This window comes from Papaver somniferum, chromosome 6 (assembly GCF_003573695.1).
Source record: "Papaver somniferum cultivar HN1 chromosome 6, ASM357369v1, whole genome shotgun sequence".
Taxonomy (NCBI): Eukaryota; Viridiplantae; Streptophyta; class Magnoliopsida; order Ranunculales; family Papaveraceae; genus Papaver; species Papaver somniferum.
The window spans coordinates 161,667,805-161,691,255 of NC_039363.1; the positions used below are offsets into that span (position 1 = coordinate 161,667,805).

The 23,451-nt window shown below is 35.7% G+C and overlaps 1 protein-coding gene and 1 long non-coding RNA gene across 2 annotated transcripts; one reads left to right on the forward strand and one right to left on the reverse strand.

Moving 5' to 3' along the window:
- Positions 1-8,455: 8,455 nt before the first annotated feature.
- On the forward strand, positions 8,456-12,376 carry LOC113286351. The gene is made up of 2 exons (XR_003329245.1): positions 8,456-8,645; positions 12,028-12,376. It is a non-coding gene; the product is annotated as an uncharacterized LOC113286351 (long non-coding RNA).
- An 844-nt stretch (positions 12,377-13,220) lies between these two features.
- LOC113291721 (gibberellin 20 oxidase 2-like) lies at positions 13,221-14,406 on the reverse strand. Its single transcript, XM_026541218.1, has 3 exons — positions 14,146-14,406; positions 13,625-13,707; positions 13,221-13,518 (listed from the first exon to the last, which is right to left on the reverse strand). Exons 1-3 carry the CDS (start codon positions 14,404-14,406, stop codon positions 13,221-13,223), a joined length of 642 nt encoding a protein of 213 aa, XP_026397003.1.
- Between the last annotated feature and the right edge of the window lie 9,045 nt (positions 14,407-23,451).

Below are 23,451 nucleotides of genomic sequence, written 5' to 3' on the forward strand. Positions count from 1 at the left end.
CCTTGGAACCACCTAGAGCCATGGCATGGTTTGTTTTGAACTTGTAATATTCGGAGGATAATTTTTTTTTGTAAAGTCCTGAATATACGATGGCCCAAAAATCAGAATTTGGGAAAACTGATACTTTTCAAATTTTGAACTTGCAATAATCGGAAGTAAACTTAGTTACCCAAACTTCCGAATATGGGTTGTCTAACCTTCTATATTGGCCCTTGGAACCACCTAGAGCCATGGCATGGTTTGTTTTGAACTTGTAATATTCGTAGGATAAATTGTTTTTGTAAAGTCCCGAATGTACGATGGCCCAAAAATCAGAATTTGGGAAAAAATGATACTTTTCAAATTTTGAACTTGCAATAATCGGAAGTAAACTTAGTTACCCAAACTTCCGAATATGGGTTGTCTAACCTGCATAGTTTGTTTTGAACTTGTAATATTCTGAGGATAATTTTTTTTGTAAAATCCCGAATGTACGATGGCCCAAAAATCAGAATTTGGGAAAAACTGATACTTTTCAAATTTTGAACTTGCAATAATCGGAAGTAAACTTAGTTACCCAAACTTCCGAATGTACAACACAAATCATTGTCATTTATCTGCTCTTCTTTAATTTACGACCGTGACTACCTCCCAGTCCTGCACGACCACGGGTTTGAGCACCTTCAGTTGGAGCACCTTCAGCGCTCGATGAAGCTCGAGTTCTTTTACCCGTCTTTGATACTGCCACCTTGGGCGGATGCCTCTTCATGACTTTCTCCCCAAACTGGGCAGCATAATCTTCGTTATCCATATTATCAACTAGGTCTCTAGCCTCTTTGATCTTCTCAGCTGGCATGGGATCTCCGCTCTTCAGGCATGCAGTTAACATTTTGGAAACACGCTTGAACCTATTCACCTGTTTTATACGTAATGACATAACATCAAACGGTAATTACCTAAGATTTATAGGAATAATGTGAAATAAACAAAAATATAAGAACACGCACCAATCTATCATAACCAGCTGGTTTGTCTTTGATGATACAATTATAACTTGAACCCGCCGCAGTAGTGTTGGATTTGATTTCACGGATAACCAAAGGATGTGATATGTTGTTATACCAACTCATATAGTCTGGAGAATTTTCATCACCTCGTGTGGTTCGTCTACCAGTGTCGATAATGTAGTCATTCCTCTTATCCCAGTTATCATGAACAGTAGGTGGGCCTGTGTGAACAATCGTGAGATTATCACCACTAGAAGAGCACAACTCCAACTCCAATTTGTAGTAATCCCCCATTTTCTCCACAGGTTGATGTTGTATATACCCGTGTTGTCGCATCACCCTAGAGGGGTTATACATCACATATCCTGTGGGGTGCCACAATGGTCCAAAATAAAGGGACAAGTCCGACCGAACATTTATATGCCCACTGGCTCGATCTTCCTTGTATGGATCAAAGCATATGTCCGAGGCCTTCAATTGGTCCAAAATATCCCTCATGCGAATCAACTGCTGCTCTTTTGTCCTAGAACGGTTGCCTTCAAATATATACTTTGTTCCTCTAGGAGTACCTTTGAGTAGGTTTGAGTAGACGGGCCGCATCTTGATGATCCTATTAATGTACATAAAAAAAATCCTTAATACAAATATTACGATATAACACATAGACAATACATTAATAAAAAATAGTAATTTTATTACCTCGGTTTCGTATATTTCTCTGGCCCATGAGTCTTTGTATCCAAATAGCAATTTTCCTTCATCCGCCGGTAGCCCAAGGATTGTGCCTGCTGGAATACCCTTCTTCTTCAAGTGCTGAGGGACAAGATGTGATGCTTTCTTAGCAATATCCTTCTTTACACCATCTTTTCCTTTTTTGGCTTTTTGGGTACCACTTGGTTGTCATTCTTCTTCTACTCTTGGCACTGGATCAACTGGTTCAATTTCATGGTGGGGTGTAACTTGTGGAGAAGTTGGTTCTGCACTTTGTTGAGCGGCTTGTTCAACACTTGGTTGCACCCCTTGTTCACTGCCTTGTTGTTCTACACTTTGTTCAGCACTTGGTTGCACTCCTTATTGACTGCTTTGTTCTTTTAAGCTTTGTTGAGCACTTGAATTATCTTTGGCACTCCTTTCCCTCCTAGCACTAGCTGTCACTTTCTTCCTCCTTTCTCGACTTTGTCTAAACAACAAAGAAAGGAACAATATTTACAAACTATACAATCGGAAGACAAAGTATGGAAATATAACCCGAATGTACACATTCGGACGTAAAAAAACACATACTGTTCCCGAATACAAAACAATCGAAAGCTAACTAAACATATTTACAACCGAATATGCATCAATTGGAGTTCAGAAGCTCTAAATTTTTCATCCTACACAATCGGAAGAAAAAGTACAAAACTATAACCCGAATAAACAAATTCGGAAGTAAGAAGACACATATTTTTCCCGAATGAAAAACAATCGGAATATAACTAAACATGTTTACAACCGAATATTCATCAACTGGAGTTCAAAAACTCTAAAGTTTTATCCTACACAATCGGAGGTATAAAACATTATATTGTCTTCCGAATAAATACTGGCCCCAAAATGGGATTTTTCCTATATCAGAAATTTTGATATTTTTTCAATATATATATATATATATATATATATTCGGTAGTGAGTGTACTTCCGAATACTGTGTGTCTACTTAAATATATTCGGGAGCCAAAAAATTCATTAAACTACCGATTATTACCAGTTTGTATCCAGGAAGATATGGCCAACAATATTCGGCCGATAACCATCAAATATTTCTCCCGAATATTGTCGATGTTCTTGAGAAATGAAGAACACAACTACATTCGGAAGTAAATAAGCATGAATATCGCCCGAATCTGGATAAATAACCGAAAACCCTAGAAATTTTTTTTCTCGATTCGTCGAATTAAAGCGAATTAAACCCCAAAAATGATAGATTCTTACCTAATTGGGGCCATTTGAAGTTGACGAAGTGTTTGACTATCGGAATCGCAACCACCGACTACATCGACGGGTACTTCTTCTTCGCGTTCTTCTTCATTTGCAGCAACAATTTCTTTATTTCTTGCTAAAATCCCAATATTTGGATCGATACCCCGAGCAACGTTTTTGGTTCTAGGTATGTGGGTTTCATTTCCCTTATCCATTGTTTTATAAACGAATTGACGATATTTTGATTTTACGATTCGCGGCGATCTTTCGGTTGAACACAAGAACGAGGGAAAGTTTTTTTTTCTTTCACAATCGGAAGATAATATGAAACTGGAAGAAGAAGAGTTGAAATGAGTAGAATTTTTTTTGATTTGGTTTTTATACAGTTTTACCAGAAGGGCATTTATGTAACTTCAATATCATATAGGGTACCCCTTAACTAGAGTCTTTAGCTGGGTATAAATTGATGGCCCCTAAATCCTTTCGGGTGGCCCCTAAAAACACGAGGTTTGTTATGTTGAATGATATTAAGCTTTATTTTTGAGCAAGCGTCGTGCGAAAATTGTTGGTGTTATAAACAACCACTGTGTGAAGTTTCTCTAATTACAACTCAGAAAATTAATAAGGCAACTGATGGAATCAACATACCAATAAATGTCATAGAAAGGCCACTCTATTGGAAATGAGGAGATCTTCTCGGATCATAGATGCAATAATCTCATAAAGTAAATCAAGGGGATCAAGAATCATTTGGTGTTACAAGCAAAATCTCTTTGGAAGACTATGAAATTACTATTTTATGTCTTACCAAAACTATCAAGTCTTTAATTTTACTTATGTAACTAAAAAGGAAAACCACACATCATTTGTGTCTGTCCATAAAACTAATACAAATACAACCTGCTCTTACTCTTCTTATTCACACCTAATAGAACCTATGATGTTTTGACCATTGAAAAAATTCATGTCTTCCGGTATTATCCAAGTCTTGTAAAAAATCACGATTAGTAGATTTTTTTGCTTATCCAAAAGAGGTAAGTAACTTATAAGTTCTATCTATCAAGGAAATAAATTCATATAATAATCAAATGAATAGTAATTGAAGCTCCAAACTGCCCACCGGCGAACATATTCGCCATAAATAATAAAATAATGTTTGAAGGACCATGATTTAAATTATGAGTTGAATATGAAGCAACAAAATCTATGGTTGCTAAAGAGATTCATCTTCGCCAATTTTTTTCGTACGTTTTGAAGGTCTGGCGTATTAATATCCCATCATTCATTATAAGTTCGACCGTGGATATAACCAAAAGTGGTAATTGAATTATTGTCCCTATTTTTGATGGTCTATACAAATATCCTTATCACATAATAATTATGTCTCTCTTTATCTATAAGCCCATCAATAATTTAGGGACTTCCAAATATACCCCATTTCTGCTTATTCTTATCTTCTTTATTTCTCATCCGGAGAAAAACGATCGAGCTCACCACCATCTTCATCTCCGTCGCCACCACCATATTCATCGTTGCCATCACCACCACCATCTTGATCGCCTCCACTACAACTAGCACCACCACCTCTGTTACCTCCGCCACCACTATCAACAAATTTATTAAGGTCAATATGTTCTGCTGCTGTTAAATTTAAACTGAGAAATTGAAAAACGAAAGGTGAAATAAGGGTTCCTGAGATGAAATTAAGATTGGGATCGAGTTAGATTATCAAAGAATCATCATCATCTCGAGTTCCTCCACCAAAACCAGCACCATCACCTCCGTTACCTCCGCAACCGCTGTCAACAGATCTATTAAGGTTAATATGTTATGTTGTTGTGAAATCTAAACTGAGAGATTGAAGAAAGAAATGTGAAATTAGGGTTCCTAAGATGAAATTAAGATTGAGATCGAGTTAGATCAACAAAGAAGATGAAGTTTCTGTTTGATTTGGGTCACAGTTGGTGATGGGAACTATTGGTGCTATTTTAATGGAGGTTTGAATCTGTGTTTGAGATCGAGTTCAATATGTTGATGGTGTTCCAGGTATAGCTGTTGTCCTTTTAGTAACCTACTTACTTCAGTTTTTATTGTTGTTGATCCCGTTTATTGGATCAACTCCTATTGTTGACCCCGTTTATTGGATCAACTCCTATTATTGACCCAATTTTTATTGGATCAACTACTGTTGTTGATCCCCTAAATGGGATCAACTATTGTTGTTGACGCCTTTTTTAGGTTGGTGGTAATGACAGTATTATAATTGTATTTGTGTTGGATGTTTTCGATGGTGGTGGAAGGTATAGTTGTAGTGGTGGTTATTTGTATTTTGCGGCAGTGGTGGTGTACGTTAGGGCAGTGATAAATATTGCTTTGAATGGTGTTTATGTTTTTATGGGATTGATTGTTGTTGTTGATCCATTTTATGGGTTGTTGACCCAATTTTTATGGGATCAACTATGGTTGTTGATCCATCTATGAGATCAACTCCCGTTGTTGACCCAATTTTTTATGGATCAACTACTGTTGTTGATCCTTTCAACTCCTATTGTTGACAATATTTCCTTGGATAAGTATAATCATGCTTGTAGTTTAAATCATGCTTTGTAGTTTGAATCATGTAAATTTCTTCCAATGTTGAACTTGTGGTGCAATGGTAGCATGACTGACTCCATGTCAGATGATGTGTGTTCGACTCACGCCAAGTTCACTCTATTTACATGGATCAACTTTTATTGTTGATCCACTAAATTGGATCAACTGCCGTTGTTGATCCCCTAAACTGGATCAACTTCTATTGTTGATTCTATTTTTATTTGGATCAACTACTGTTGTTGACACAAAAATATTTGAACCAATGGTGGCGGCGGGGGGGGGGGGGGGGGGGGGAAACTAGTGGTGGTGGCAGCAACGTACTAGTGGTGGTAGAGGACTGGTGGTGGTGAAGGAGTGGTGGTGGCGGTTGGTAGGTGGTGGTTGTTTTTTTTATACGGTGGTGGGTGGTGGTTGTTGAACGGTGGTGGTGGAATGGTAGTTGATGTTGGTGGTGGTGATGCTAGTGGTAGAGGAAGAAATTTGTTCCATTTTGAAATAAAGAAAAATATTATATGAGTGAGGATATTAATGTAGTCTAATTTTAAATGGATAAGGTTATTAAAAAGTAGGGACAAATTTATTGTTGTATAAGAATATATTTATTGGGTGTCAAAAATATGAACATATAAATAATGTACCCTAACCAAAATGTCAAACTCAAAAGGAAATAAATCTAGTCTTATGTCCTCTGTATTTGGAGAGAGAGTAATCTAAAAATGCGACGGTAAACGAAAAAGGTAGTAAGTGGATATATCGATGATTGAGGTGATGTTTATTTATTTTTTATTTATTTTTCTTCTCAATGATTCAAATATGTATTTTCTTCATAGAGACGATTACGCATTATCACACTCTAATTGAGTTTAAATTAAATTGCTAGTTTCTTATTTTTTAAGTTGTTTTGGGGATTCTGTAAAAGGAGAAATTTTTTATTTTATGCATATAAAATTTTAACCAGTATGTATGCTGGATAGTTTTTATGAGTTCTATTTTTGTGAATATAGCTTTTTTGATTCTTTTACTTATAATCCTGTTACTAAAAACTTGTTAATGGCGTACTGTCGAAGATAGTTATTTCATTTTAGTCTTGTATGTATGTCTTTCCTTGTTTTAATTAAAGATTATATTTTACGATATATGATATTTTTTATCTTGTTCTCGCAAAATTATGATACTTACATAAAATTTTATACTATTTATACCTAACACAAAGAAAATTGTGATGATACTTATATAAATAACTATTTATTCAAGGTTTATTGTAGTAGTGTTCCAAAATTTAAGGAGGACAATTATAAAATCTCATAAATTTCTGATCCCCACTGTTTTCTCGATCACGACTGTTTATGCGTGATTCAATATTAATAATGGATGATTATTTCAATGGTATGATTTCCCTCAACAAATGAGAATAATATAATATAAAAACTTTCGCGAAATTAGCGCAATGCAACCTCCTTAAAATAGAGAGGGATTTGATACATCACAACCATAACACCCTCACACCCCCAACCACAAAAAGAAAGACTTTTACGAAATTAGCGCAATACAACCTCCTTAGAATAGAGAGGGATTTTGAGAACACAAACTAAATTCCGTCTTTTTCGCTTTTAGAAGTTGAAAAACAACCTCATTCTGAAGTGACATCCAAACAAGCTATTATCAAAAGCACAAGTTAGAAGCAAAATATTCTTACTTCGTAGAAAGTCAAATTTTTTTATTTCTAAAAATCATTTTGAAATTGTGAATCCAAACAAACTTATATTATTTTCCTTCTACAAATCGAGAAACAACCCATAGAACCACGTCCAAACATATTACAGACTATAAGTTACAATGTTGTGGTCAATTCCTTAGAACATAGTCAAGGGATTCCGTTCGAGAAATATTCTACCATTGATTCACCGACCGAATTCGAGTTTATGTCTCAGTCGTGCAGAGGTGGTATGGGCGTGAACGACACCCACCGTAGTAAAGAAAGATACTAACCTGAACTGATGAAGTGGGGGACCCAGTAATGAATCTGTTAGAAACTGTAGGATTTGACTAGTAGTATATACGTACAGATAATAAGCCATTCGCATTAAAGGCATGTAACAGTCGGAAATGCTATGCCTATAAATTTATCAGCAACAACGAGTTCGGCTGCTTTGGCCTTCAGTTCTATATAGTAGTACTGCCTGTGTAGGGCATGGTTGCCCTGTAATTCCGTATCTCTATAGATTTTAAAGCAAACGTATATTCTTCGTCTTCTTCATCCGGTCTCAACATGTAACTAGAGTAGGCAATCTACTTCCAAGAACTACTTGACGTGTTGTAGTGTTTTTTTGCAAAGGAAGTGGACATGAAATTAAGAGGAGAACAAGTGGCAGGTTTATTAGTTTGAATAATTAATCTTTCTGAACAAAATTTAATTCAAACCTGATTATGTACAACCCCATGGAGCATTTTCTTACATTTGAACGTCCGTCCGTCCATGCTAGATCAAGTTACTGGTCATTCCGTTTGTTACTAGACATGAAATAAGACTTTCCATCTGTAAGTCCTTCTTTGCATGTAAAATTCCCAAACTTTTTTTCTACAAAATTCCATTTATGCAGAAAGAAGACATTTTCACGCAACAGATGTTCCTTTCAAGCTAATAAAGTGTGGAATTAAAGAATTCGTTGCTTGTGATTCTTCCCAAGAATCCAACCATGCCGTTCCCTCCTGTCTATGAAACACGATATCCAACATATACTGACCACTGTTTTCCATTCCGCCGTTTGAAAAAGAAAAGGGCGGGTATATAATATTTCAAATGAGAATTTATTTTCCATGTCGGATTAAAAAAACTCTCTTCCCCATTCTCTCTTCGATTTTCGTGCCATTCTCTCTCTGTCTTCTTCTCTCAAAAAAAAAAAAAAAAAAAAAAACCCACAGACAAACTCTCTCGTATAGAGACTATCACTAGACACACAAATCCGAAAACTAAATCTCTCTTTCTTCTCTTTCTACAAAACTAGGGTTTGGGGAATTTTGTTTTGAGAATCATCGATTCTGCATTGCTGTTTTCATCATGGAACAAGATCACCTCCTAAAGAGATGCATATTCTCACCAAGGTAACAATCCCTCATTGTTAATACCATTCTGATGTTGTTTATTTGACTACATTCTTCTTTGATTTCCGTATTCAGTATCTAATTTCTCCTATAAAAAAAAGAAGCTACTGTGATTTCTTAGATATGGGTACTTTAAAATAACTTAATTTTTTGATTTGGATTTTGATTTTTCTTATAAGTTAAAACTGATTAAATGTGGTATTTCAAGTAAAGGGTTGGTAACAAAAGTGGGGTTTATGACTATGAGGTTCATTGATTTTTTTGTATACACAAAAACGTTAATGCAGGTTGAAAAATAGAAATGTTGAAAAGGGCATTTTTAGTTAGTTTCAATCTCAACCTGTAGATTTGTGTAACAAAGGGTATAAGATCTCAAATACGAGGAAATCTGGAGCAAGATTTCTGTTTGAGATACTTCAACTTTTTGTACAAGTCGGATTTGTCAGCTTAAGATCCATATAAGTTGATTTGAAGTTTAAGTCTAGAACAACCTAACCATTATTATGGTACATTTCTTCAGAATTGCAGTCTCTTGCTTTCGTTATGCATGTTAAATTTTATAGGAGAATTCTGGCCTTATTCAAATTGTTGCTTTATTGTTAGTTGTTCTATTGTATCTGTATGCATGCGGATGTCTGGGGAGATTAATCATAGATGTAGATGTAGTTTTCTTGATGACTAACTATATCATAGTTAATTGTCAATAGGTCAAATAGTTCGTTTTTGCATGTTATATGTTTGTACTGCCAGAATGCACCATCTCAAAATAAATCCAAAAGTTGCAGCTTCCTGCAGTTTCAGTGGTCTCTCTACAATTGTGGATGACCTATCTTATGTAAAACACCACAATCTTCAATCCTGACATTTTGTCTGTCCGCCTTTATAATTCTTCTTGAGAAGCCATTAGTCTTTAGGTAACAAAGAACTAAGGTCTTAAACAATCTCCCTTTTTCTGTTCATTAAGTAAAAAACAATCTTGTGTTGATGGACAAAAGATAAATGGGGCGTTGAAGGTGGTAAAATTGCTTCTTTATCCTGTTCTCACCCTTCATTAATGATCAAGCAGAAGATGTGACACCTAGAGTCATCTTACCCTCCTTCATTTAGTATTCCTTTGATTGAATCTTTTTCCTTCCAGTTTTACCTATCCAGCTAATAAGCCTCAGCTGTTGCCAACTGTGCTTGATACTCATCAAGGAGAGTATGAGACATCAGATGAACAAATTACTTCTCTCCAAACTTGGGTAAGAGATCGTTCGTTGTTCATTACAAGGACCGGCAGCCAGGCATTGTATATGAGGTCTGATCAAATTTGGAAGAGCAGACACTGCCAAGTTGCTTTAGCCGATCAATGAGGTGAGGGCCTCATCTGGATTGATTAGGCATCATTCTGATTTCACCCTTAGTCACCAGATTCGTGAAAGGTGATCACGAATTTCCCCGATATCCGCACTCCTCACACTCCTCAGTCAAAGTTGTGTTGGGAGCACGCTCCTAACAAGGGAGATTCACGCTCCTAACATGGAAGGAGCGTTAAACTTATACCCACACAATATCCAAGTTTAATACCCACACAATTTTCATGTTTTTTGTTATTAGAAAAATGATTTTGACTTCTGTATATCACTCTAGCAGTTCTAGAGAAATCTAATTGTTTTTTTCCCGATCTAGAAGTTCTAAGGACATCCGACTATAATCTATTAATCTATATAACCCATAGACTCTTCAATACCTCAATAACCAAAAGAAATTTTCTGTCTCTTATTCTCTTTTTTTTTCCATGGATGCTTCTAATTCCGATCTCGTTCCCGACCCAGCTCTTGCTCCTGGTGACTAAGATTTCACCTATTGAGATCTTGAAATTTCTAGAATTCGGAGAGAGACAGGCAGAAAGACTGAGTAAGTGAAGATGATTTGGCCTGTTTTGATCTCACATAATCTCTATTTAGTCCTGTTGATTCTGCATGTAGGACAGTTCATCTTTGAGCCATACTTCTTATTATAGAAGGATGGTGGAAGGGAGATGAAGTGAGATTGGCACAACCACGGAGAAAGGAAGAAAGTTAGTATAATCTGTTCTGTAAAAGTAATGTTTGTAAAGCTGCCTTTACTTAAAGTAACCTTTAAGTTTCTTAAGATCGGTCTGCACGTGTCCTGTCTTTTATGATTAACTTGTCTCTTTCCTAAGATATATAGGCGATAAGTTAGAATCCAGGTCAGATGATTTGGACTATTTGGCCTTGGATTAGCAATGAACAATTTGTGTTCCGATCCCGAGTCAGTGAATCTTATTGTAGAGCTGAGTGATGCATCAAACATATTTCATACACCATTTAAGTCAAACATATCACATCTAAACTTATTGCCACACTGAACATAAAACAGCTACACGTCTGCTCTGTTTCATTCTTTTTAGCATATTGGTTATCTGGTGATTCTTAGAAATTTACATCTATTGGAGAAGTTGACCAGAATTAAAATTTACAAGGTACCCAACAGAACCATCATGTTGTTAATATAAACAATTGAATATTTGCATTCGATTTGCTTATTCCCAACAATATTTTTTTTTTTGCAATGTATAGTACTTAATTATATTTAGCAAAACTGAGTTAACAAACGTGATTATAAGAATGATGTACTCCATGTGTTATGTCAATCATTCAAATATGTGTTGTTGTTCCGCCTGAAGCAGACTATTCCTTATCACGTGCAGTTATTGTTTTTTTCACCTGGCATCTGGTTCAGGGAATTTATCCTGATATCTGAGGTTGTTATAGGCAGCAGCAGTGATGACTCCTCTTTGGTATACTGGAGTGGATCTCCAGTGTTTAAAACCAAATATTCCTTCTGGCTTAATGAACACTTAGTGTATACAGCGAATAACTTCATGCTCTTTAGTAGTCAAATAGTTTTGCTGATTCTTTTAGTAGTGCAATTACTTGGTTATATAAAGCATATCCTTGCCAGTTCATGAGACGACAACTACCTGTTTCCTGTATTTGTATCATCTTCTCCTTTTTAATTCTTCTTTTATGATTTTGGTCTTCCCTCATTTGTATATTCATGCCCTTATATTTAAACAAAGACATATTTAATTTCCATGTTTGGATGTATTAATTACTGGATTCCGTGCACTATATATACTTGCCTCTTATTTGTATAGGTGAAAGGTTTTACAACATATCTTTCTTTCAATAAATGAGTATCAAATCTGCAGCATTGTACATTTTCTGGAGATGCCATTATTAGGAAGTTAATGGACTCCTTTCTAATTTTTCCTGGTGAATGGTGAATTTGTAGTAGTATTCGCTAGAACTGTATTTCATTTGGAGCGCTTTCTGCACATGTACCTTATACTATTTTTGTTTCTCATTGCTAGGTTCAAAGATGAGAATCATGCTTGCCATAAGACTGATGCGTTGTTCCAGCATTTTTAATGAAAGAGTTGTGTTAAAACTTATGGAGTCTATGTACTGATAAGTAAGTAGAAGTTGAAGTAGGGAATGAAGCCAATGGTCCGGTCTCCTATATATATCTGTATCATATTTACAATTACATGTAATGGATTCAGTTGTTCCAGAATTATTTGGATCTGACTGCATCATTTTGAATATGTATCCTCTTTATTGTTTTTTATCTTTAACTTGTCCTGTCATTGAATATTTGAAACTATGCATCTAAAATTTATGCATCTTTAATGAAAGTGAATTCCGACTGAATTAGGTTAATCACAAAACTTTTATTATTTCTGATGGTAAACATGCATAATAGAGTTCTGCAAGGGAAAATTTATCCCAGATGATTTGTCTATATGCTACTTGAGGATGTCTAGGATCCTTGAAAAGGTGAGATTGCTACCTGTTTTAATCTCACTATTTCAGACTGTCAGTTGATTCGGTCTTGGATGTGAGGACATTTCATCTATTTTATGGCGTTCTTATAATCCTAACTTTGCATCCGTTTTGTTTCACATTTTCGCATGTATGTGGTAAAGTCCGTACAAATGCACGTTCATAGAGAAGGTTTCAGAATATAGCACATGTGCCAGTGAGATCATTTTCTTTATGCTTCGAACAGTGCAAGGACAGGCAAGCCTGGACCTCAAAGAGTCCATACGATTATTCAAGGAAGAAAATTATAATTAACCATTTTGTTGATCCTCTTACAGCAGACTACTACTTATCACAAATCCAATTGAAATCAATAAATTGCTGAAAAACATACAATCCATCAACAACAAACAGTCTTACACAACTTAACTATGTCTGGTTTCTTAAAAAAAGGAGGGAAACAAGGCGAACCAGTACAATCATGCAGTGTTATTCATATCCTCATGCTGTCAAGGGATGATTTTCCATCGAGTTTACGTGAATAATATTTCCTTGAGATGCTTCAAGAAAAATAAAAATAAAATTCCTTAAGAGAACCTCACAGGACTTGATTCTTCCAAACAAGGCTGATGTTTTTGGGGCGATCATGCTAGGTAATGGACTGATTTTTGACTCTAGTTTAGGGTAGTGAAATGTTGCAACTGAGAGCCTCTCATTTCTTGAGTTTATCGTTGCCCGATGCTCAACACTCTGGTAGCCGCCGTTCTGTTAAAAGGAAAGCAGGAAAGATAGAGTCAGAAGACTCCACTCCATTGAGTTGAAGGAGGATTGTCAAACCTCCAAAGTCCGAATGTGGCGTACAGCCCATGACGAGGTCTGATTGAGTGCAAGGAGGATAGTAATTCATCCTGATTGCTTGCATTCCACCTTCAAAAACTTCGGCCATAACCCCACTCTCAATTTTTAAAGCTTTACACATCATCTCGAGGAGTGTCATAGCTAGTTTACTCACTTCTGATATGTAGGATTCGATTGCATCCCTGCATATAAGAAGAGCTAAAAACTGGATAGCATGTCCTATGTTGTGCGAGGCGCCAAGCCTTAGCCTAGCGCCTAAGCGAGCCTAGAAGAAAAAAGAAAGTTCACACTTCGACGCCTTGGGCGTTTTTATTAGCTAGGACCCCTTGCACAGCTCGTGCGCCTAGCTCGCCTTTCACAGTATAAATAAGCTAAACCAAACACTAGAATGAAATGACATATCAGTAAAAGCAAGAGAGAGCGGTAACCTGAGAGGTAGAGGGAGTTCTGGAAATAAATGTGGCTTCCTCAGAGAATTGTTATGTCCTCATGATGATCAAGATTAACAGTGAGAACAAGAAATTAAGAAGATGAAAAAATATTATTACAGGTAAAGGTTAATACACAGAAAAAACAAGATACAGACAACAACTGATTTGGACAGTATTAATACAGGAGTGTTGTCTCAGTAATTGCCTAGGATTCTAATAATAAAGTCAACAAAGCTGGCTTGACTTGACAATATCCTAGTATCCTATTAGCCCCCCTCAAACTGATAAAGGGTTACCTGTAATCAGTTTGGAAAAAGAAAAAGAAAGACAAAGCTCAACAAACAGACAAATCTAATAAACTGAGCATCAAAAAATTACAACAACAGAAGTATGAAGAGAAGAATCTTGAGTAACAGCAAAAGAAGAAACTTCAGAATCAGGAGGTAAGTTTGCAGAAGAAATTGTTGGTGTAGAAACCCCCAACAACTGATGAAGGAGAGAAGTAAACATAGGAGCACAAAGACCCTTTGTGAACAAGTCTGCTAACTGATTCTCTGAAGCAATGTGTTGAACTGTTAGAAATCCACTCCTGATAAGTTCTCTAACAACATGATAGTGTATCTTTATATGTTTTGCCATGGAATAAGAAACTTGATTAGCACACAGATAAATGGCACTAGTATTATCACAATATAAAGTAATTGGCTTCACTAAAACAATATGCAACTCAGACAGCAGAGAAGAAAGTCATTCAAGTTCAGCAGTGGCAACTGATAAAGCTTTGTATTCTGCTTCAGCTGTGGATCTGGACACAGTAGGTTGCTTTTTTCTTGACCAAGAAATTAAAGAAGAACCAAGAAAAACTGCATAACCACAAGTTGATCTTGTTGTCTCACGACAATTTCCCCAATCAGAATCAGTGTAAGCAGTTAGAGTTTGTATATCCCTTTTTCTCATTGTAATGCCATAACCAATAGTACCCTTGATGTATCTGAGGATTCTTTTTACCAATAACAAATGAATATTAGTTGGTGCATGCATATATTGACTAACATAATTCACCCCAAAGCAAATGTCTGGTCTAGTTAAGCATAAATATTGTAACATTCCTACCAAGGTTCTATATTCTGAAGCATTAGTCAACAAAATACCTTCATTTATAGAGACTCTTGGACCTTTTGCCACTGGAGTAGAACAAGCATTACATTCTAACATTTGTGCTTTTCCCAGCAACTCAAGTGTATATTTATTTTGAGTCAGCTTAATACTATCTCCATCTCTTACTGCTTCTATTCCAAGAAAGAAATGTAAATTCCCAAGCTCTTTCATTGCAAAAGCATCACTCAAAAATGTAATCAGATGAGAAAGCAAAGCATCAGAAGATCCAGTAAGTATAATATCATCAACATAGAGCAATAAAACCATCATATCAGCACCAACAGTATAAACAAACATGGAAAAATCTGAGACTGTTCTGACAAAACCATAAGAAAGCAAAGTTGCACTAAATTTATCAAACCAAGCCCTTGGTGCTTGTTTTAAGCCATATAAACTCTTTTTCAAATGACAAACTTTATGTGGAAACTCAGAGCTAACAAATCCTGGTGGTTGTATCATGTAAACATTTTCAGTTAAATCTCCATGTAAAAAAACATTAGATACATCTAATTGCTTAATTGACCAACTTCTAGTAACTGCAGTGGTTATAACTACTCTTACAGTGGTAGCTTTAACCACAGGACTAAAAGTCTCATCATAATCTATTCCGTCTTGCCGATTATATCCTTGTGCAACCAATCTTGATTTTAACCTATCAACTGTACCATCTGCCTTGAGATTAACTCTATAAACCCATTTACATCCTAAAATATTCATATGTGGTTCAGGGTATACTAAATCCTATGTTCCATTTCTTTGCAAAGCTTCATGTTCATCTGTCATTGAAAACTGCCAATCTGGAATTTGTATTGCCTCCTTAAAGTTCTTTGGCTCAGATGGAACAGTCAATAATGAAGTGAAAGCAGAAGGAATGGGATGAGGAAATGAATGATACATAACATGATCAGGATAAGAGTTTGGTTTTAAAATTCCTCTTTGAGACCTTGTAACAATAGAAGAAGAAGGTAAAGAAAATGATGGTTGAACAACAGAAATAACTTTAGCAATAACAACAGGATTTGCATTGGAAGAAGCATCTGAGTTGAAGTAAAACTCATTTTCAAAAAATACAACATGTCTAGAAACATAAGTTTTCTTAGAGATAGGATTATAACACTTGTATCCTTTATGCAAAGAGCTATATCCAAGAAAAATGCACTTGACAGATTTTGGTGATAATTTATAAACTCTTGAATGTCCTAAAAAAAGGATAACAAATGCAACCAAATACTTTGAGAAGAGAGTAATCAGGTGAAGAGTTATATAAAACTTGAAATGGAGATGTGCCATGAAGAACATGAGTAGGAGTTCTGTTTATGAGATATGTTGCAGTTAAGAAAGCATCATACCAATATTCCTTAGGACAAAAAGCATTAAAAAGCAATGTATTTCCCATTTCAACAATATGTCTTTGGTTTTTTTTCTGCCAGACCATTTTGTTCTGGAGTCTTTGGGCAAGAAATTCTAATTTGAATACCAAAAGAATCTAAAAATTGTTTAAAACCACCTTTTACAAGATCACTAGCACCATCAGTTTGAAAGGAAATAATTTTGGATTTGAACATATTTTCAGTTAAACTTTTGAAGTGTTTAAAACATTGTAGTGCATCGGTTTTAAGTTGCATAGGATATATCCAGTGAAATATACTAAAATCATCAATTAAAAGTGTATAGTATCTATGACCTGCTAGAGAAGAAACAGGAACAGGACCCCACTCATCACAATGAACAAGAGCTAAAGGAGAGGAAGCATGAGTGGAAGATAACTGAAAAGGAAGTCTTTTACTTTTTGCTATTTAACATGGATGACAAATTTGATTTGAAATAGCAGATTTAAGAATGATGTTTTTAGAAGAATGCAATTGTTGAACAATAGTAGAAGAAGGATGCCATAATCTACTACGCCAAACATCAGGAGATGCAACAAGAGATGTAAAAGCAGAATGCAAGAATGGAGAAATAATGGGATACAGATTATTGACCATTTTACCCTGAGCCAGGAGAACATTATCATGTAGACTTCTAATCTCATATCCAAAAGAAGTAAAAGTAATGGAAAATATATTATCCTTAGTAAATCTAGCTACTGATAGTAAATTATGCTTCATGGCTGGAACATAAAGAACATTATCAAGCTTAAAGCTAGTAGTAGATGTATGTAATTTAGTATGACCAGTAAGACATATAGGTAGAGTATTACCATTTCCAATAAGCACATTATCCTTGCCTTTATAAGTAGAAGTATTCTGCAGCAATGTTCTATCACCAGTCATATGAGAAGAAGCGCCACTATCAGAAATCCATACTGAATGAGAAGTAGAAGGATCATCATTAACTGCAACATCATTGACATTGATACTTGTAAAAGCATGTTGAGAAGTACTTGCAGAATGAACTGAATTTGTTGAATGATTTTCTTGACCATTAGAGTAACATAATGTGCTTGAACATGCTGACCAGTACAAGTACCAGTTGGTGTAGGATGATATCTGAAGAAACATCTTGTTGCAATGTGGCCATTCTTCTTACATATATGACAGAACATTTTTGAATAATCCACATATGGTCTTCTTTCACTTGTTGTATTAGACCCATTTTGATAGTGACCAGTAGAGTTGTTAGAAGAAGATCCATATTGATACTAACTACCTTTAAAATTTCCACCATTTCCATTCCTATTACTTCCACCACTTCTTCTGTTATTAGCATATGTATTTGAACCATTTATTGTAAAAAAAGGCAGTTGCATTATGATCATCATATATATTTGTACTTTGTTGCTGTCTTTCAGCCAAAATTTGCTCATGAGATAGTAGCTTGGCTTTCAATTCTCCAAAAGTATAAGGGGTATCTCTGCTTTGTGAAGATACAACAAAGACATCATATTCACTTCCCAATCCATTCATAACAAACATCAACAGATCTGTATCACTTGCTTTCTCACCAATAGCATCCAAAGAATCTGAAATACTCTTAACTTTCTTAAGATACTGAACAATATACATGTTTTCCTTCTTAATACTATGCAATTGATTTCTCAACATACCCTTCCTAGCAATAAATTGAGTTCTAAAATTCATCTGAAGAAAATCCCAAATATCTTTCACAGTAGACAATCCAAGAACATCACCACTAACTCTCAGTGCAAAAGTTGCATTAAGACAAGTAGAAATAAATCTATCTAATATCCTCCAAGAGATCCATTCTGGGTTTACAATCTCAGCACCATCAACTATAACTTTTTGAGGTGGTTCAACTATTTCACCACTAACATATCCATACAGATCACAAGAAAATAACACACCCTCAAATTGATCTTTCCAGAGAAGATAATTTGAATGATCCAATTTCATTGAAACAAAATTTGCTATATTTGTAAAATGAAGAGCAGTAGATTTACCAGCGGAAGACGACATTGTATTAAAAAGTTGATGATTCTGCAAATTTCTCATATTTGAATCAAGACTGCTGATTAAATTCGTAGTATTATTTGTTGAAATTGTTGTTGTCATCGTTACTGGTGATGTTATAAGTTGCTCGACGAGTTGTTACCATAAAATTTATTCAATAACCCTAAAAACAGATCTTGGGGGAAAAATTTGTGTGTTGATAAAATTGTTACCCAATAAAAGCTGAATAATTGTTGAGCTTTGAAAAAGAACCTAGAATGTTAACCTATCTGATACCATGAGAATTGTTATGTTCTCATGATGATCAAGTTTAACAGTGAGAACAAGAAATTAAGAAGATGAAAGAATATTATTACAGGTAAAGGTTAATACACAGAGAAAACAAGATACAAACAACAACTAATTTGGACAGTATTAATACAGGAGTGTTGTCTCAGTAATTGCCTAGGATTCTAATAATAAAGTCAACAAAGCTGACTTGACTTGACAATATCCTAGTATCCTATTATCCTCCAGTAGAGGGGACGAGTGACCATGTAAAAGAAATCTCCTATTCGAGTTTTTGATCTTCTGATAAGACAAAGCGTGACCCAAATCCTTCATCATCTCCTTTTTTATGTCCATAGACTCGTTTTTGTCATTCATAGGAAGGCTTAGAAAACCTTCGATCTCTGATTTTACATTCTCTACCAAGAAGTTGTCGACTCCATGGTTTACCACATGAAAGAAACCCCATTACTTGCGAGCAGAATGAACCTCTCAAACTCCGACGACTCTGGTTCTGCAGATAACGAGTTCTGGAGATAGATGACAGGAACTGGTTAATCACCATTGAGATTAGTCAATGGCTCCAGATCTGATAGAAGTGTCTGGGCTTCCAACTCAAAACCAATTGGAAATGAGTGGAGTGGCTTACCACCTTATATATTAAGATCTAGGCTAAGGAGTTAGCTATGTGGGACTATCTTATAGTTTCTCCAACATGCTCCCCCTCCACGTGTAGGGCAGAGATTAAACAACTACAACGTGGACCTCTGTACGGGTGGAAGGGCAACCCTTTGGGTCTACTTCTCATTCCACTCTCATACGGGCCTAGCTCTGATACCAATTGTTAAATATTTGATTGAATTTATGATGATGATTAAGAAGGATTTTGATCATGAAGGAGTGGGAAACTAATAGTTTCTACTCGCTCTATTTTCTTTGATTTCTTTCTTCATAATACTTTCTCTCTCTACACATGGTCAGTATAAGACCATAGAGATAAGATGACATGTGGACATATATTGTCCATACAATTCTACTACTACTTATATTCTTACACTCCTGTTACATTTGAACATTATATTAACACTCAACAATCTCCTCCATAAGGTGATGTTCTACAACTCCAAGTAATTCCCTAAAGTTTTGGAACTTACATTTGGGAAGTGCCTTGGGGAATATGTCCGCCAATTGGTCTTCCGTCTTGCAATACTTGAGTTATATCTCACCATCTTCAACCTATTCTCGAATGAAGTGATACTTGAGTTTGATGTGCCTTGATCTACAATGCTCAACCGAATTTTTGGACATAGAAATTGCGGATTTGTTGTCACAAAAAATTTCAGTGCACCCTTCTTGCTTCTCTTGAATATCTTCCATGATTCTTCTTAGCCATACAACATGAGATGTAACTATTGATGCCGAAATGTACTCCGCTTCCGTCGTGGATAGAGCTATGGTTTTTTGCTTCTTCGATGCCCAAGTAAATATGCCTGAACCAAGAGAAAAAGCATACCCCGATGTACTTTTCATGTCATCAATACACCCTCCCAAGTCGCTATCACAATAACCAACTAATTTGACATCCAAATTTCTTGAATACATGATTCCAAAATTCATTGTTCCTTGTATGTACCTCAACAACCTCTTTGTCGCGCCAAGATGTAAATGACTAGGTGAACTCATGAACCTAGAAAGCATACTTGAAGCAACCATGATGTTGGGTCTTGTATGTGTAAGATACAACAAGTTTCCAATAAGACCTCTATAGTAAGTCTCATCAACTTTTCTTCCTCCATCATCTTTCTTGAGTTTCTTATTCACTACAAGTCGTGTAGATGTAGGGTTACAACCAAGCATACCAAATTTCTTCAACACCTTTTCGGCATACTTGCTTTGAGAAATGAACACTCCATCTTCACTTTGGTGAACTTCAATACCAAGAAAGTAATTGAGCAAACCCATGTCACTCATCTCATATTTTATCATCATTTCTCTCTTGAATTGTTCAATCATATGAACATCATTACCCGTAAAGATAAGATCATCAACATACAAGGCAACGATGAGAATAGACGTACCTTTTGTCTTCACATATAGTGTAGGCTCACTCTTGCTTTTGTTGAAGTTTTTCCTTTTGAAGTATCCATCTATCTCACTATACCAAGCTCTTGGTGCTTGCTTTAGGACATACAAATCTTTCTTCAACTTGTACACCTTATCTTCTTATCCTTCTCCAACTTCACTTGTTGCTGAATTTTCTTGCTCTTCATCAACAATAGCGGTTCTCTTCTCAATTTTACCTTCTTCCCAATTTCATGAAGCTCCTTCATCAAACAAGACATCACGACTTGTAATCATTGTGTTTTTCTTCAAACTAAACAACCTATAACCTTTTGATTGTAGGCTGTAGCCAAGAAATATACACTTCTCGCTTGATTCATCAAGATTTGTTCTCTCCACCTTTGGAATTTGATAATAACACACACTACCAAAAACTTTTAGATGTCTTACCGATGGCTTTCTCTCACTCCATGCTTAAAACGGAGTTTTTCCTCATACGGCTTTTGTTGGACACCTATTCATCAAGTAGACGGCGGTGTTAACGGCTTCGTCCCAAAACTCTCTAGGCATACCCTTCTCATGAAGCATGGACTTCGCCATCTCCATCATGATTTGGTTCTTTCTATCGAAAACACCATTTTTTTGAGTATAACCCACGGTTAGTTTCCTTTCCAAGCCTTCATCTTCACAAAATTTATCAAACTCTTTGTTGTTATATTCTTTTCCTCTATCACTTCTCAAAACTTTGATGTAGTGACCACTTTTCTTTTCAACAAGGCTCTTGAACTTCTTGAAGACGCTAAAAACTTCGGAATTTTGTCTCATGAAGTACACCCAAGTCATACGATTAAAGTCATCAATGAATAAAATGAAGTATCTATTACCTCAATGAGTTGGTTTCTTCATTGGTCCACACATATCGGTATGTACCAAACCAAGAAGTTCCTTTGACCTCCATGCTACACCTTTTGGGAATGGTTGGCGATGTTTCTTCCCAAGTGCACAACCTTCACACACTCCATCTTTGTGGTTGATATGTTGTGGAAGTCCTTGCACCATATTCTTGTTGGAAAGCACCTTGAGACTATTGAAATTCAAATGCCCAAGTCTTTTATGCCATAACCATGTTTCATCAATGGCTTCCATCCTCAATGCAACATTTTTTGCTTTTCAGACACAATTGGAAAGCTTTTATTTTTCTCCATCTTGATACTCTTCATGACTTGTCTCTTGTTGTTGTTCTTATTGTCATAAATGGTGCAATATCCATCTTCAAAATGAACCGCATACCCAAGTTCCATAAGTTGTCCAACACTAAGAAAATTTTGTGCCAAGTCCGAAACATATAACACATCTCTAATGTATTTTGCTCCATTGATAGTTTTCACACAAATGGTACCTCTTCCGTTAGCTTGAACCATATTTCCATCGCCCATCTTCACTAGAGAGTTTATGGATGTATCCATATCAACAAACAAGCTTTTTTCACCGGACCTATGAGTTGTGCATCCACTATCCACAAACCAAACTTCACTCTTGGAAGTCACCATGGCACTTTGACAACCATAAAACAAATTTTATTTTTCTTCTATTTCTTCGGATCTACCGGCTTGTTCTTCTTCTTCTTCTTCTTTGTATCTACAATCTTTATCCAAATGTCCATATTTCTTGCAATTTCGACATTGGGGTTTTCCTTTGTTCCAATAATTCTTCTCCAAATGACCATTCTTCTTGCAAAAATTACATCTTGGTACTTGAGATCAATCACTCTTTGTGTAGTTGTTGGAGCTTGCTCCTCCTTTCTTCCAGTTCCCCTTTCCTTTGAAGTTTGATGTTGATTCACCCTTGTACTCATTTTTCTTTGTTGCTGAATTTTTTGAGTTCAAGCTCAATTTTGATTGAAAAACACTCTCAATTGACTTTTCGGAGTGTCTTAACAACCTTTGCTCATACACCTTCAAAGATGCCCATAGTTCTTGTGACTTCAATGTAGAAAAATCTTTAGTCTCTTCCAAAACCGCCACAATGAGTTCAAATTTTTCCGGCAAGCACATCAATATCTTCTCACAAATTCTTCTTTATTCCATCTTCTCACCACACATCATCATTTTATTAACAACTTCAACTACTCTTGAAGAAAACTCATTCATACATTCATTCTCATTCATTTTAAGATTCTCAAAATCCCTTCTATAAGAATATAATTTTAGCTCTCTTACATTCTTATTACTTCCATACTCTTTTTGAAGATTATCCCAAGCTTCTTTAACTTTAGGAAAATGAATTACTCTCGGTAGAATAGTGTCTCCAACACCTTGTTGGATGTACATGGATGCTTTAGCATTCTTCTTCCTACTCTCCTTAAGTAAATCCTTTTTGGGTTGATTTAGAGTTGATGTATCCTCTATTTCATCATACCCATTTTGTACAATCTCCCACACATCTTGTGACATGAAGAAGGTCTTCATTTTGATGGCCCAAAAATCATAATTTTCTCCATGAAAAAATGGTATTGAAGGTTATTGAATGTTTTAGACTTGAGTTACTACTACTTTCCATTGATTTGATTGATGATTGATTGAAGAAATTGGGGTTTTCCTTTTCTAGATCTAGATTTTGAAAAGTTTGAATATTGCTGATTTTTTGAATTAGTGGGTAAAAATTGACTTTTTGTCACTCTCCAAGATCTGATTCACTTAATCTATGCTCTGATACAATGATAGAAGTGTGTAGGCTTCCAACTCAAAACCAATCGGCGATGAGTGGAGTGGCTCACCACCTTATATAT

What these genes read in the sequence shown, in the direction of transcription:
- LOC113291721 (XM_026541218.1), bottom strand. Translation starts at nt 14,406, where the DNA reads ATGGCAAAACATATAAAGATACACTATCATGTTGTTAGAGAACTTATC. An exon ending in CTCTTCATACTTCTGTTGTT is followed by an intron (nt 13,708 to 14,145) that starts GTAATTTTTTGA and finishes TGTTTGGTTTAG; the next exon opens with CTTATTTATACTGTGAAAGG. An exon ending in AACGCCCAAGGCGTCGAAGT is followed by an intron (nt 13,519 to 13,624) that starts GTGAACTTTCTT and finishes TCTTATATGCAG; the next exon opens with GGATGCAATCGAATCCTACA.